Here is an 18,377-nt window from a genome sequence, read left to right as displayed (position 1 = left end):
CCTCTCCTCTTGAATACTCTATTATTGTAAGAAACCTAGAACAAGAAGAAACCTAGAACAAAAAGAAAAATAAAGAAGTAGGGAAGGAGTGATGGTTGGTGGGGGGTGAAATTCGAGGTAAGGACATGATTTTCTCCCAATTATTGGAGGTAGGAGAAAATCATGGCTCGCGTAGGGCAGGATCGCATCCCTGAAGTAGACCTTTCTTTGCGAAGAAACCAAAGAAAAAATCTACCCGCTACCCATTGTAAAAAGAAACTCAAAACGAAGCTGAAAAAGAAAAAGAAAAGATTATTTTGGAGGTCTGAAAAGATGCAATGAATGCATCGAAGGGCCAGTTCCCGATGAAAAACACGTTGCACTTACAAGTGCATTAGAATTATTATATATTCTGAAACAAAATAAAATGAAAATTAAGTTTCTAATACCTAGAAAAAATGATATATTGAAAAATACTATAAAATAATTAGTTTCTATGAATAAAATGAAGAATGAAGAAAGGTGTGTGGTAATTGAAAATGAAAAAATGATAGGATATTAAAGTGAGGGGGGATTCTAAATGGGATTGTACTCTATAAAATTAAATTTATCAAATACTCGATTTATTTTTGGCAATTAAAATCTCTGGTAGAGTTGGTGGTGGTAATTCCAACGATGTTCACCTATGACAGAAAGAAAACTATATTAATTACTTCCATTCTTAAAAAACCACTATAAATTATTGACGAGCAAAATAATAAAACAATCAAAATATCAAATGACCAACGAGCTATTCGCAAAAATTCAACCATGCTGTTGAATTTGCAAATAACTCATTGAGTCCATAGTTGCCCTCTTGAGCCACAATTAAGTGGGGGCCTCTTCGGCATTTTGCCTCTTCTTTCTTGATGCCTACTGTCGGACATTCCCTACGTGCGAGCATGAAAAGAATTATTGATCAAAAACGTCAATCATTCCCAAAAAGTATTCTCATAATTTAGCATGTTACAACGATCAATGATATAGAATCAGAATCGTCCCTGATTCTAAATTATGAAATGAATAAAAAACCCGACCTAACCAACCCTAACACAACCCTGAAAATAAAAATGTGATTAGTAAAACATCCTGAGCTTTTTTTACATTGAAAATAATGATTACCTTTTGATCGAGAGATATCTCTTCGACGAAAGGAATATTATTAACTATGTAAAATATCAATTCTATTCTAATACCATATCGTTGTAACATGCCAAATTATGGTCCTACAATTTAGAAACGACTTCAAGACATTTTCACCCAATTACTCTCAACTGCTTATAACATTAATATAAATGAAATACATTTCATATTACAATACCTATGAAATAATTTCATTTATTTTTCTATCATACATACCATTTTGCAAAATAATTCCGCTCGATGTTCGTTATAACTCTGTTAAATAATTATTACAAAATAAATTCGCGTTTACCGTTAGCTATCCTAGCTCGTGGACAATCAATGAACTTAGAGTTCATAGACTGTGCACATGTTACACGAGCACATTTAATCGAATGTCCGAGCAGTTAATTAAGCTAATCGATGAACCTAATAACACTTCGTACTTTTACTATCGAACAATAAAAACGAATTGAAAAAAAAATAATACTAAAAATGCAATGCATTTTTTTGCAATATATTTTTATTTAATTTATATTGAATTATATCAAACATTTCAAAGACTAAATCGCGATAGTGCGAAGTGTTAAACCTGTTATACTTAAAACTAAGTATCAAATTCATCAAAGATTTTGCGAATTTAATTTCGATTATATCTCGTTCGAGATAGAATCGAAGTAAAAATAAATCTTTTAAATGGTTGCAAATACCTTTGAATCATGATACATATTAAAAATGATAGAATTGTCACAAAATAAATTTACGAGTTAAGCATGATAGAATAAAAAGATAAAATTTTGTGACAATTCTATATAAAAAACCCGGAGATGGGACTTGCACTTTCAAAGTGCAAGTGTACCATGTGCTTTTCCGGGGTCCTAACTACTTAATATTAAAGTTTAACATTCACTCAGAGAATACACGCATACCCACCCACTCACTCCACGGTTCTCACACATACCACCAGGGTGCAAAAGCCTACACTAGAGAGCATGCCCCGGGGCACCTCCGTCACCCTAGTTCAACCGCGTATTTCTAAACTTACATGCTAATAGGTTACGTACCAGTTGCTGTAATCGTCTGTCAAGGCTAGTGATTATTGCAAATAAAACTACTGCAAAAATACAAGTATACACTAGTATATGTGCATACTAGTTATATACGTGTATGTTTCCACAAATAAATGTGGGTGGCTCTACTATGCAAAACGATTATTAAAAAAAAAAAAAAAAAAAAAAATTCGTACGCACGCGTGACTTTACAAGTTATTTTTATTTTAATAACTTTTTCAAAAATACGCGGAATTACACGTATCCCGAACGATGTACAATGCACCACCTACTACGCACACACAGGTGCACTGTACACCGTGCAATCACTAGCACAATGACAGCCGCCAAAGGAAAACTTAAAAACTAATAACCCATGCAATCTTTTTCTCACCCATACGTGTAACACCTGGGTAACACGCATAAATGAGAACGAAGAATGCATAGGGGGGAGAAAAGGGGGTATTAGTATATTAGTTGCTGAAAATCCTAATCTAAAAAATTGATTAATACATTTAAATATTCTCAAATAAATCTAAGCGGACTATGACTCTACAAGTCTTTAAGACTTTCAAAAAAAAAAAGAAAGATATTAAAAATTGAAAATAATTAAAAAACCTCGGACGACTCCTTTGATTCAGTTGGCTGTTCTAATTAAAGAACTGGGCTTTTTATAGCCGCCACTTAATTGCCAGAGTCTATCCGTTCGCGAAAGGGGTTTGTCTTCTTGCTCATTTATTTATAATATCGAAATTAATCGCGATTAAATATACTAATTACGAAGCAATGCATGTAAGACATTTATTACATGCTTTATTGGTACGAAATCGAGTAAATTAATACTCGATTTCACCGCTACTAAAACCCGAATCAAACACGTAATAAAAAATAAAAGTGCATTTAAGTAATTTGCACTGTAAATTAAAATGAATTTAACCGATAAGACAAGAAGACCTATCCTAAACTAATGAAACATACATACAATGAAATATACAGTTTCATGAGCCATTTCAAAAAAGGAATAATCCTTTTTTGGAATAAACTCATGTGCTCGTCAATAATTTTTCTTGTAAAAATTACAACCAGTAGCTCGTGCCGATTCGGACCTTTCATCCTCGGCATGATTGAGCACCGGAGGGACTTTAAATAAAAACTCGCGGTTTAAGAAGTTCTGCGATGGCTCCAAAACACTCCTACTTCGTAGAAAATGGTCCCAGCTGCATCCCTCGTCTATCAGGTCCATCGGAGAATTTCTTGATGCACTTTCCTTGCACTTACACACTCACTCGCGTGACTCTAATAACGCGTTAAACGAATATAAGAAACTATAGATGAGTTTCTTATCGCGAAACCGAAATTTCTCTTATACGGCGAACAACACTGACTCTACATACGCGTATTATTTGAATTTAATTTACGCCCGCCCGGTCACTGACTCTACTTCGCGATCAAAATTGTACTTTTTAATTAATCGAACAAACACTGACTCTACTTTGAAAAAAACTGCATTGCACGCAGTCAAATGCAAACACACGAAAATTTCACTCCCGGTCTTCACTTCACTGACTCTACTTTCGCGAACAGTCTGTACGACTGTTATAAATAAAAAAAACAACTTTAAACGAACAAATACATTATTGTAATTAACTGCATTGCTCGCAGTTATAGATGATTCTAAATCCGTGATATAAAAATAATATAATATAAAAGAACAGACAATGACTCTATTTCGCGATAAAAATTTGATTTTAATTATTCGAACAAACACTGACTCTACTTTTACAACCGTATACCGGACAGTTGAAATATCAAAACCCGATACACGTCTTACCTGTGAACAAAAAAAAGAAAAATGAAACGATTAGAATCATTGTTATCATTTAAAAATCATATAAAATTATTGTAGAAATGTTTAATAGAAAAGTTAACTTACCTTTTCATCTTTTTAGATGATGCCCGACAGGTATCCCCACCTTTAAAGATGACGATGCTGTAGACGGTTCAAACGACGGAGAAACTTTACGTGTTTCTTATCACGAACACGGCACTGACTCTACTTCGCGATTTAATTTGACTTTAATTATTCGAACAAACACTGACTCTAATTATTATTAACTGCATTGCACGCAGTCAAAAAATTCAAACACTCACACTGCTTACCCTTCTGAAATAAGAAAAAAGTACAAAACGATTAGAATCATTGTTATCATTTCAAAATTATAAGTAATTATTCAATTAAATGTTTAATATCAAAATTAATTTACCTTATATCTTCAGTGATGAATGCCCGATGGGTCTCCTACCCTTAGGATGACGATGCGCGCGCGTTTAAATCGAATAAAAGAAACTTTCGGAGTTTCTTTACCCGAACAAAACCGACATTTTTATATACGGCGAACAAACACTGACTCTAATTCGCGATTTTGTTGAACGATGCAAGCAAACGATCACTTCATTGCTAACACGCACGATTGCAATGGTACTCTGAAACAGAAAAATGAAAAAGAACTATTAATATCATCGTCATAATATAAAATCACTTTGAAATTACCATCAAAATGTTTGATAGAAAAATTATACTTATTTGTAGTCTTCTGTGATGAATGCCCGATGGGTCTCCTACCCTTAAAGATGACGATGACCAGTAGACGGTAACGAAAATAAAAAACTATAATAAAGTTTTTTATTACAAACGCGAACTCGAACACGATCGCGACCGAGACGTGTTTAAACCGACCGCACTACACGTCAAAAAATCGACTGAAAGAATGTACATGATTAAAGTTACTACAAAATAAATCGAGTATTATTATGTAAAATATAATATGAAAGGAATATTTAAGGGAAAGTAATGAGAGGAATGTGAATATGGTATTAATTAGGAAAATGAAAGAAACCAATTATTATTATAATATTAATGATAAGCAGTCTTTAGCTAGATTTCACTTGCCATGGAATGTATATCATATTAAAATATGACAAACATTACATGGAAAGTAATATCCATTGCCCAGGTCTAACCACGAGGAGGTAACCGCTTCTGAAGACCCACGAGGGATGTGCATCCTGAAGATGCTTGCATCCGAATATAATTCAAAAGAATGAACCTAACTCTTAGGCCCCACCATAAGAGTACCATCCGAAAAGTCGTTAAAATTATTATCGAAAATACCAGAGAAAAATTTCAATACTAAAAAATACAAAATGAGATAAACAAGGAGTGTAATCTGAAAAGAAATTCAATAAAATCATCGATAAAACTTAAAACTAACACACCCTAGAATAACTTCAACTTATAGAAATACAATCTATATACATTTATATACATAATTTCAATCTCCATAAAATAAAGTATAATAATTAAAAAGAGTATACAATTATAAGTTGTACCATGGAATCTATAAATAAAGAAAAAACATTAAAAATAATTATCAAACACGTTCGATGCTAAAAAGAGAATTATATAAAGATGCAAATTTTCATTTTATTTATACAAATAATTATTTTATACTATCCTACATTACCAAGTCCATTTCTTGTTCCTTTATGGTCCTCCTCCTTTGGTCCACCTGTGGCCGTTTCTTTACCATAGTCCAATCTGCAACAGAAAACAAATGGATAAAAAAGAGTTTTAAAATAAAAAGGGATAGGAGAAAAGGGGGATGGGTATAACTTTTAAAGCGGAACTTTTCACGATTTTTTTTTTAAGTGGTTTCCCCCCGATTGGACTAGTCCACTGACTCTAAATTTAGGAGAAACCTACACTAAATGTTCAGTCCAACACCGTATACTATTGCGAACTTACAGAAATGAATCCTTGGGTCCGTCTAACAATTAGCGGAAGATGTTTTCCCTTACAATGAAGCTTCAGTTTCTCATGCTAAATGCATATCTATCTATGCATATCAAAAAGCCGAAAAAGAAAAAAAAGGAAAAAAGACGGTAGCTCCAGCTTAAAAGTCAAATGAACATGATTCTATCCTTGGGAGTAAGAAGATAGAATCATGGCTCGCGTGGGCAGGGTCGCATCCCTGAAGTAAATTCTTTATTTGTAAATGGTACCACCCTTTACGAACAAAAAATTTACCCGCTACCCATTAAACCACTTCTGAAACAGAAATTTTTAATGAATATTAATACAATTTTATTTGCAATGTAAGTAATTGGAGTATATTATATTACCTTCCGATCTAGGAACGCAATCAAGTTGGAGACAGTTATCTGATAAATTGAAAAAATAAATTCATATTAAAATAATTTTCTATTCAAAGTATGTTAATAGGTATGTAACGTTTAAATTAATGTATATGAGTTGAAACAATCTGAAAAATAATTAAAGTGTATTAGAATAATAAAATAATAGTTAAATATTCGATAGAAATATCGATTATTGTTTAAAAGTACGGAATATTTTTTCAGAGTACCTTCCTTTTCGAAATGTACTAATAGACTAAGCCATTGTTCTTTAAAACAAAACATTGATTAGAAAGTTGTTTATATGACTGTTTCTTTATTGTTGAACATGTGTGCAACGGAAATAATAATTCTAATAAAGAAAATTCAATATTATAACGTACAGATTTTATTATTTTATTTATTTTAAAGTAAGTATTTTATTGTTCATGAGCAGTGATGACTTCAAGTGTTAAATTATTCTGTAATATAAGAAGGATGTATTAGAATATTAAAATAATTGTTAATTAATCGATAGAAGTATCACTTATTGTTTAAAAGTACGGAATATATTTTCGGAGTACCTTCCTCTTCGAAATGCACTAATAGACTGAGCTGTTGTTCTCTAAAACAAAACATTGATTAGAAAGTTGTTTATATGACTTGTTTTTATGTTAAGTATGTGTCCAACGTTAATTATAATTCTAATAAAGAAAATTTAAAATTATAACGTTTGAATTTGAACATTCTTTTCATTATAACGTAATTATTTTATTGTTCATGCGCAGTGAAGACTCTGGGGTTAAAAATTTCCTGTAATATAAGTAGAGTGTATTAGAATATTAAAATAATTGTTAATTAATCGATAGAAGTATCGATTATTATTTAAAAGTACGGAATATATTTTCGGAGTACCTTCCTCTTCGAAATGCACTAATAGACTGAGCTGTTGTTCTCTAAAACAAAACATTGATTAGAAAGTTGTTTATATGACTTCATATATGTTGATCATGTGTGCAACGGTAATTATAATTCTAATAAAGAAAATTCAATATTATAACGTACAGATTTTATTATTTTATTTATTCTAAAGTAATTATTTTATTGTTCATGCGCAATGATGACTACGAGTGTAAATTATGCTGTAATATAAGTAGAGTGTATTAGAATATTAAAATAATTGTTAATTAATCGATAGAAGTATCGATTATTGTTTAAAAGTACGGAATATATTTTCGGAGTACCTTCCTCTTCGAAGTACACTTATAGACTGAGCTGTTGTTCACTAAAACAAAACATTGATTAGAAAATTGTTTATATGACTTCATATATGTTGATCATGTGTGCAACGGTAATTATAATTCTAATAAAGAAAATTTAAAATTATAATGTTTGAATTTGAACATTCTTTTCATTATAACGTAATTATTTTATTGTTCATGCGCAGTGAAGACTCTGAGGTTAAAAATTTCCTGTAATATAAGTAGAGTGTATTAGAATATTAAAATAATTGTTAATTAATCGATAGAAGTATCGATTATTATTTAAAAGTACGAAATATACTTTCGGAGTACCTTCCTCTTCGGAATTCACTTATGGACTGAGCCGTTTTTCTCTAGAACAAAACATTAATTAGAAAGTTGTTTATATGACTTGTTTTTATGTTAAGTATGTGTCCAACGTTAATTATAATTCTAAAAAAGAAAATTTAAAATTATAACGTTTGAATTTGAACATCCTTTTCATTCTAACGTAATTATTTTATTGTTCATGCGCAGTAATGAGATTCCAAGTGTCAAATTATTAGTAATGTAAGTAGAGTGTATAAGAATATTAAAATAATTGTTAATTAATCGATAGAAGTATCAATTATTGTTTAAAAGAGCGAAATATATTCTGGAAGTACCTTCGTCTTCGAAATACACTTAAAGACTGAGCCGTTGTTCTCTGCAAAAAAATTATCTTTAGAAAGGTATGATATTTCCTTTCAATTGCAGACTTTTTTGAAATCGACATATTGTGAGATAGTAGAAACCTGCATTAAAAAATAAAATATGCATTATAACAAAAATAATTTTATCCAGAAATTAAATAAAATAAATATTACAATAAAAGATTTCTTGTTTTATCGGAGTAATGCCTTTAACATTATAAAAGTTATTAAAAACATTATAAGGTAATTAGTTTCTGGAGATGAAATGGATAGAAGGAGCCAAGGAAAGGAATAAAAATATGTTCATTGAAAAATTACAGAAACTAATTACAATTATAATGTTTATGGTAAGCGGTCTTTAGCTAGATTTCACTTGCCATGGAATGTAGAGCATATAAAAATATGATAAACATTACACGGAAAGTAATATCCATTGCCCGGGTCTAACCACGAGGAGGTAACCGCTTCTGAAGACCCAAGAGGGATGTGCATCCTAAAGATGCTCACATCCGAATATAATTCAAAGGAATGAATCTAACTCTTAGGCCCCACCATAAGAGTACCATCCGAAAAATCGTTAAAATTATTATCGAAAATACCAGAGAAAAATTTCAATACTAAAAAATACAGAATGAGATAAACAAGGAGTGTAATCTGAAAAGAAATTCAATAAAATCTTTGATGGTACTTAAAGCTAACACACCCTAGAATAACTTCAACTTATAGAAATACAATCTATATACATTTATATACATAATTTTAAATCTCCATAAAATAAAGTATAATAATTAAAAAGAGTATACAAATTATGAGTTGTTCCATGGAACCTATAAATAAAGAAAATACATGAAAAATAATGATGTTCGCACATGTGCGATGCTACAAAGAGAATTATATAAAGATACAAATTTTCATTTTATTTATACAAATAATTATTTTATACTATCCTACATTACCAAGTCCATTTCTTGTTCCTTTATGGTCCTCCTCCTTTGGTCCACCAGTGGCCGTTTCCTTACCATAGTCCAATCTGCAACAGAAAACAAATGGATAAAAAAGAGTTTAAAAATAAAAAGGGATAGGAGAAAAGGGGGATGGGTATAACTTTTAAAGCGGAACTTTTCACGATTTTTTTTTTAAGTGGTTTCCCCCCGATTGGACTAGTCCACTGACTCTAAATTTAGGAGAAACCTACACTAAATGTTCAGTCCAACACCGTATACTATTGCGAACTTACGGAAAAGAATCCTTGGGTCCGTCTAACAATTAGCGGAAGATGTTTTCCCTTACAATGAAGCTTCAGTTTCTCATGCTAAATGCATATCTATCTATGCATACCAAAAAGCCGAAAAAGAAAAAAAAGGAAAAAAGACGGTAGCTCCAGCTTAAAAGTCAAATGAACATGATTCTATCCTTGGGAGTAAGAAGATAGAATCATGGCTCGCGTGGGCAGGGTCGCATCCCTGAAGTAAATTCTTTATTTGTAAATGGTACCACCCTTTACGAACAAAAAATTTACCCGCTACCCATTGAACCGCTTCTGAAACAGAAATTTTTAATGAATATTAATACAATTTTATTTGCAATGTAAGTAATTGGAGTATATTATATTACCTTCCGATCTAGGAACGCAATCAAGTTGAAGACAGTTATCTGATAAATTGAAAAAATAAATTCATATTAAAATTATTTTCTATTCAAAGTATGTTAATAGGTATGTAACGTTTAAATTAATGTATATGCGTTGAAACAATCTGAAAAATAATTAAAGTATATTAAAATAATGAAATAATTGTTAAACAATGGATAGAAGTATCGATTATTATTTAAAAGTACGGAATATATTTTCGGAGTACCTTCCTCTTCGAAATGCACTAATGGACTGAGCCGTTGTTCTTTAAAACTAAACATTAATTAGAAAGTTGTTTATATTTCTTTTTTTTATTTCGAGCATGTGTGCAACGGTAATTATAATTCTAATAAAGAAAATACAAGATAATAACGTACAGATTTTATTATTTTATTTATTCTAATGTAATTATTTTATTGTTCATGAGCAGTGATGACTTCGAGTGTTTAATTATGCTGTAATATAAGTAGACTGTATTAGAGTATTAATATAATTGTTAATTAATCGATAGAAGTATTAATTATTGTTTAAAAGTACGAGATATATTATTGGAGTACCTTCCTCTTCGAAATTCACTTGCAGACTGACCCATTGTTCTCTAAAACAAAACTTTGATTAGAAAGTTGTTTATGATTTTTCTTATGTTGATTATTTCTGCAACGGTAATAATAATTCTAATAATGAAAATTCAAGATTATAACGTTCGGATTTAAACATTATTTTTATTCTAATGTGATTAATTTATTGTTCATGCGCAGTGATGACTTCAAGTGTTAAATTATTCTGTAATATAAGAAGGGTGTATTAGAATATTAAAATAATTGTTAATTAATCGATAGAAGTATTGATTATTATTTAAAAGAACGGAATATATTTTCGGAGTACCTTCCTCTTCGAAATTTACTTATGGACTGACCCATTGTTTTCTAAAACAAAACATTGATTAGAAAGTTGTTTATATCACTTGATATATGTTGATCATGTGTGCAACGGTAATTATAATTCTAATAAAGAAAATTCAATATTATAACGTACAGATGTTATTATTTTATTTATTCTAAAGTAAGTATTTTATTGTTCATGAGCAGTGATGATTTCAAGTGTTAAATTATTCTGTAATATAAGAAGGGTGTATTAGAATATTAAAATAATTGTTAATTAATCGATAGAAGTATCGATTATTATTTAAAAGTACGGAATATATTTTCGGAGTACCTTCCTCTTCGAAATGCACTAATAGACTGAGCTGTTGTTCTCTAAAACAAAACATTGATTAGAAAGTTGTTTATGATTTTTCTTTTGCTGATTATTTCTCAACGGTATTAAAATTCTAATAAAGAAAATTCAAGATTATAACGTTTGAATTTTAACATCCTTTATTCTAACGTAATTATTTTATTGTTCATGCGCAGTGATGACTTCAAGTGTTAAATTATTCTGTAATATAAGAAGGGTGTATTAGAATATTAAAATAATTGTTAATTAATCGATAGAAGTATTGATTATTATTTAAAAGAACGGAATATGTTTTCGGAGTACCTTCCTCTTCGAAATTTACTTATGGACTGACCCATTGTTTTCTAAAACAAAACATTGATTAGAAAGTTGTTTATATCACTTGATATATGTTGATCATGTGTGCAACGGTAATTATAATTCTAATAAAGAAAATTCAATATTATAACGTACAGATGTTATTATTTTATTTATTCTAAAGTAAGTATTTTATTGTTCATGAGCAGTGATGATTTCAAGTGTTAAATTATTCTGTAATATAAGAAAGGTGTATTAGAATATTAAAATAATTGTTAATTAATCGATAGAAGTATCGATTATTATTTAAAAGTACGGAATATATTTTCGGAGTACCTTCCTCTTCGAAATGCACTAATAGACTGAGCTGTTGTTCTCTAAAACAAAACATTGATTAGAAAGTTGTTTATATGACTTCATATATGTTGATCATGTGTGCAACGGTAATTATAATTCTAATAAAGAAAATTCAAGATTATAACGTACAGATTTTATTATTTTATTTATTCTAAAGTAAGTATTTTATTGTTCATGAGCAGTGATGACTTGAAGTGTTAAATTATTCTGTAATATAAGAAGGGTGTATTAGAATATTAAAATAATTGTTAATTAATTGATAGAAGTATCGATTATTATTTAAAAGTACGGAATATATTTTCGGAGTACCTACCTCTTCGAAATGCACTAATAGACTGAGCTGTTGTTCTCTAAAACAAAACATTGATTAGAAAGTTGTTTATATGACTTCATATATGTTGATCATGTGTGCAACGGTAATTATAATTCTAATAAAGAAAATTTAAAATTATAATGTTTGAATTTGAACATTCTTTTCATTATAACGTAATTATTTTATTGTTCATGCGCAGTGAAGACTCTGAGGTTAAAAATTTCCTGTAATATAAGTAGAGTGTATTAGAATATTAAAATAATTGTTAATTAATCGATAGAAGTATCGATTATTATTTAAAAGTACGAAATATACTTTCGGAGTACCTTCCTCTTCGAAATGCACTAATAGACTGAGCTGTTGTTCTCTAAAACAAAACATTGATTAGAAAGTTGTTTATATTTCTTTTTTTTTATTTCGAGCATGTGTGCAACGGTAATTATAATTCTAATAAAGAAAATTCAATATTATAACGTACAGATTTTATTATTTTATTTATTCTAACGTAATTAATTTATTGTTTATGTGCAGTGATGACTTCAAGTGTTAAAGTATGCTGTAACATAAGCGATATGTATTAGAATATTATAATAATTGTTAATTAATCGATAGAAGTATCGATTATTGTTTAAAAGTACGAGATATATTATTGGAGTACCTTCCTCTTCGAAATTCCCCTTTAGACTGGACTGTTGTTCTCTATAAGAAAACTTTGATTAGAAAGGTGTTTATGATTTTTCTTATGTTGATTATTTTTGCAACGGTAATTAAAATTCTAATAAAGAAAATTCAATATTATAACGTTCAAATTTTATTATTTTATTCATTCTTACGTAATTAATTTATTGTTCATGTGCAGTGATGACTTCAAGTGTTAAAGTATGCTGTAACATAAGCGATATGTATTAGAATATTATAATAATTGTTAATTAATCGATAGAAGTATCGATTATTGTTTAAAAGTACGAGATATATAATTGGAGTACCTTCCTCTTCGAAATTCCCCTTCAGACTAAACTGTTATTCTCTATAAGAAAACTTTGATTAGAAAGGTGTTTATGATTTTTCTTATGTTGATTATTTCTGCAACGGCAATGAAAATTCTTATAAAGAAAATTTAATATTATAACGTTCAAATTTTATTATTTTATTCATTCTAACGTAATTAATTTATTGTTCATCTGCAGTGATGACTTCAAGTGTTAAAGTATGCTGTAACATAAGCGATATGTATTAGAATATTATAATAATTGTTAATTAATCGATAGAAGTATCGATTATTGTTTAAAAGTACGAGATATATTATTGGAGTACCTTCCTCTTCGAAATTCCCCTTCAGACTGGACTGTTGTTCTCTATAAGAAAACTTTGATTAGAAAGGTGTTTATGATTTTTCTTATGTTGATTATTTTTGCATCGGTAATTAAAATTCTAATAATAAAATTCAAGATTATAACGTTCTGATTTTAACATTCTTTTCATTCTAATGTAATTAATTTATTGTTTATGTGCAGGGATGACTTCGAGTGTTAAATTATGCTGTAATATAAGTGGAGTATACTAGATTATTAAAATAATTGTTAATTAGTGGATAGAAGTATCGATTATTGTTTAAAAGTACGGAATATATTTTCGGAGTACCTTATATGACTTTTTCAAATATTGAACATGCGTGCAACGGTAATAATGTTTCTAATAAAAATAATTGAAGATTATAACGTTCAGAGTTAAGCACTTTTTCTATTCTAAAGTAATTATTTTCTCGTTTCTGCGCATTAATGATTCGTGGACAAAAATTTTCTGTACTTTAGTAAAGTGTATTAGAAAATATTGAATTTAGCGTGTCAGTAATTAATCGATAATGTAGATCATTTTCGCGAAATTTTTATTAATCGATATTATTTATGGTGGCATGCTGAGAGAAAGATATCAATTGTTTTATGCATATCTATATAGACGGACGATTCTCTTTTGTACGGTTGTGTTCTTCTGTTCGATTCGATAAAGTTTTCACAGTGTCTACATTATTTTTATTTTTTATTCATTATTGTTAGAATATTTTTTATAAATAAATTATATTATATGGAGTTTAACGTGGTTGGTAGGAGAAAAACGAGTTACATACGTGTGGTGGTTAAGCTTGTTTGCGTGATGAATCTTATGATTGGTCATTTCAAGTCCGAATTAACAAATCAGCTAATAAGCCAATGAAACGACAGCAATCTTTCAGCAACGTACCGCGAAGGGGAAGTGACCACCATTTTGAATTTTTCATCTATAGTAGTTGCAGCAGATTTGGGCGTCCGTTGATATCAGGTAATTAAAAGATTTTTTCTAACGTTTAAACCTTCAAATTATATATGAAACGATAACTAAAAGCAAGATTTTTATACATGAGTGTTTTAAAAACTAAAAAATACAAATTTCAAAAGATATCCGTGAAAATATAATCGTCGTACATTTCTGAGCTTCCTGCCATATCTCACCAAGGCCAACTTATAATATTTCTTCTAATTTTTACCTTTTTCTCATGGTATCAATACTTTGTATCATCTCTAATGATACTCCAATTAATTATTTTTCATAATTATGTCTTCAAAAATCGTATATCGTATTAAATTTGATTTCTATCACATACACATACATATAGGCATATATACATAAGTATAGGTAATTCGTATACGTACACTTATATATTCGATTTTCTTTATATTGTACTAATATAATTTTATTTCTTACTTATTTTAATTTTCCGAGCGTTGGGAGAATCCAATACGAATACATATACTCAATCTAAGAATCGTGCTCGAGATGAAAATAAAAAAGAAACAGTTGAAAACAAAAGAAAACAACAGAGTACCGAGCACTGAGCATCGAATACCCGAGTACTCCCGAGCACCCGAGTACCCCCGAGCACCGGGTACCCGAGTACCGAGCATCGAGAGTTCGGCACTACCAAGGTTAAACGTAGTAATGTATCTCTTTCCCCTTTCGTCTTTCGACACGTTAAGATCGTCAAAAGTAACTACACACACATACACAGTAAATTATTGAATAATTTTATTTCTAACCTTATCGTGTAAATTTTAATACTTTAAAAAGATTTTCATTAGATTGAATGGTATAAAAAACGATTTACTTTTTAGGTTACACTTTATTGAATTATATTTAACATTGATTCTTTATGATATAGTATCTTATAACCTGTGTGTTCTGCCTTCAGAAATGATTTACAGGAAATATTGTAATATAATCTTTAGTATGTTTCAGCTTTTAAGACTTTTTATTTCATTTTATTTTATACGTCGTCATCCTAAGGGTAGGATACTCATCCTGCAGTCATCAACGAAGTTTAAAAGTAAGTATGTTTAACTATCAAACATTTCTATGATAATTTCAATAGGTTTTTATTACGACGATGACATTAATTGTTCTTTTTCTTTTTCCGTTTCAGAACATTGCAATCGTGCGCGAAGCAATATGTATATTACTATAAACACTGCATTACTAAGGGTTGGTGTCTTAAATCGAATGGTCCATGTGAAGTGATCGGGAGTGAAATTTATTGCATTTGACTGCGTGCAATGCAGTCTTTGAATTAGTTGTAGAATCAGTGATCGGGCGAATAATAAATTAAAATCAAACGCGAATTAGAGTCAGTGTTGTTCGTCGTATAATAAAATTTCGGTTTCGCGATAAGAAACTCATCTATAGTTTCTTATTTTCGTTTATTCCGCGTTATTAGATTCACGCGAGGTGCATCGCCATGGTGCAATAGAGTTGCATCCCTTTGGAATGCATTGTAAGTATTCATTTTTATTTATCTTTTATTCGATTTTATTGTATATGATTTTGGATAATATTCCAGATAACTTATCGTTTTGTTCTATTTTATTTTACAGATATAACTATGGATTCTCTTCTTTTAAAAAATGTTGGATGAATTCTTCGATGGAACTTCGATGGATCTTTTTCAATGGCAAATCGAGTATCGCCTTCCATTGCCAGACTACAATACTTACTGCGAAGTAGGAGTGTTTTGGAGCCATCGCAGAACTTCTTAAACCGTGAGTTTTTATTTAAAGTCCCTCCAGTGCTCAATCATGCCGAGGATGAAAGGTCCTAATCGGCACGAGTTACTGGTTGTAAATATTTCAATAAATTATTGACGAGCACATGAGTAATTCCTTTTTAGGAGTTACTCATGAAAATTGTATATTTTATTGTATGTTTTATTATTAGTTCAGGATAGGTTTTCTTGTCTCATCAGTTAAATTCATTTAATTAATAATGCAATTAATAAATGCACTGTCTTTTTTATTATGTGTTTTGTTCGTGGTCAGTAGTGATGAAATCGAGCATTAATTTACTCGTTTTCTTCCAGAAAAGCATGTAATAAATGTCTTACATGCATTGCTTCCTGCATAGTTTATCTAATCAAGATTAATTTTGATATGTCGATACTTCGATATTTTAAATAAATGAGCAAGAAGACAAACTCATTCGCGACGGATAAACTTTGGCAGTTAAGTGGCTGCTCAAAGCCCAGTTCTTTAATTAGAACAGCCATTTAATGAAAAAGTCATCCGAGGTTTGCAAAAAATATCCATCATCATTGTAGAGTCTTTTAATACATATTTACCTCGAAACTATAATTGTTTTATACGGGTTAACTTTTTTTTTCATTCGCTTGTTTAAGTCATTATTCATCAAATGACTTGTAGAGTCCTTAGTCGCTTAGATGAATTTTTATACAAATGTATTTGTGTGTTTATGTCTTAATCATATTTTTTAGATTAGGATTTTCAGCTTCTAATATACTAATCTCCCGTTTCCCCCCCCCCCGTACTTTCTGCGTTCTCATCTATGCATGTGCCCAGGTGTTACACGTATGGGTGAGAAACAGTTAGCGTGGGTTTAGTTTTAGTTTTTTCCCCTATTGGCGGCTGTTATTGTGCTAGTGATTGCACGATGTACTTTACACCTGTGTGTGCGTATTAGGTAGTGTGTATTGTACACCGTTTCGCGATATTTTTTATTCATTTAATACATCATTAAATACTTAAAGCATTACTTCTACATATCTATATTCATTCTTATATTTATATTAAATATTTCTAATTTTTTTGATAATCGTTTGCATAGTAGAGTTACTGCATTTATTTGTGGAAACTTTGATATACTTGTATATTACTAGTATGCATATAAATATACTAGTGTATACTTGTATTTTTGCTTTAGTTTTTTATGCAATAATCATTAGCCTTGGCAGTCGATTACAGCAAAACGTACGTATACCCATTAGCATATAAGTTTATAAAACGTGGTTGAACTAGGGTGTCGGAGGTGCCCCGGGGCATGCTCTCTAGTTTAGGCTTTTGCACCCTGGTGGTATGTGTGAGAACCGTGGAGTGAGTGGGTGGGTATGTATGGTTTTTCTTCAAATGGGTAAAAATATGGATAATAGGCAGGCAGGTAGCATACTTCTTTGAATGAATGTGAAAACTTTAATTTTAAGTAGGTAGGAGCCAGAAAAGGCATTAGACTTCTTGCTTCCACTTCGGAGTGGAAATTCCGCTTCCTGGTTTATACAGAATTTTTATAAAATTTGATCATTTCATTCTATTATGCTTGATTTGTTAATTTATTTTGTAACTATTCTGTGATCTTTATTATGTATCATGATTCAAAGGTATTTGCAATCATTTGAAAGATTCATTTCTACTTAGATTTTATCTCGAACGAGATAGAGTCGAATCAAATTCGCAAATTCTTTGATGCATTTGATACTTAGTTTTAAGTATTTTAGGATTAGCATTACGCACTATCGCAATTTCGTCTTACAGCTGGAAATATTTGATATAATTAAATATAACGAATTAACGAAATGAAAGTATTGCAAGAAAATGCATTACATTTATTGCACTATTTATTTCAATTCGGTTTTATTACTCGACGTTAAAAGTGCGAAGTGTTATTAGGTCATCGAGGGAAATTATTATCTGCTTGGACATTCAATTAAATGTTCTCGTGTATGGTCAATGAGCTCTAAGCTCATTGATGATCTACGAGCTAAAAAAGTGTTTGCAAAATGTAAATTAATTTTGTAATAATTAAGAATTAGAATCATAAGAAAATACGAGCTTATTTTCAAAATTAGTATATAAGATCTTATCTTGCTCATACGTAGGAAATGTCCAAATGCAGTTTTCTTAGGCATCGAAATATATGGAGATTCTGAAAAATCGT

At 30.1% G+C, this 18,377-nt stretch overlaps 1 protein-coding gene across 1 annotated transcript in view; it reads left to right on the top strand.

Moving 5' to 3' along the window:
• Window positions 1-15,384: 15,384 nt before the first annotated feature.
• LOC107064084 (agrin) overlaps window positions 15,385-18,377 on the top strand; it is a 51,682-nt gene continuing 48,689 nt past the window's right edge. Inside the window, exons 1-3 of the mRNA XM_089178270.1 lie at window positions 15,385-15,486; window positions 15,583-15,930; window positions 16,031-16,195. Of these exons, the coding sequence (XP_089034396.1) occupies window positions 16,105-16,195 (91 nt within the window). The 5' untranslated portion in view covers window positions 15,385-15,486; window positions 15,583-15,930; window positions 16,031-16,104. The remainder of the gene's footprint in view (window positions 15,487-15,582; window positions 15,931-16,030; window positions 16,196-18,377) is intronic.

The sequence above is a fragment of the Polistes dominula genome, unplaced genomic scaffold (assembly GCF_049000335.1).
Source record: "Polistes dominula isolate Pdom_NZ unplaced genomic scaffold, Pdom_raw_medaka contig_77, whole genome shotgun sequence".
Taxonomy (NCBI): domain Eukaryota; kingdom Metazoa; phylum Arthropoda; class Insecta; order Hymenoptera; family Vespidae; genus Polistes; species Polistes dominula.
This window is presented reverse-complemented; position numbering and strand designations above follow the sequence as displayed.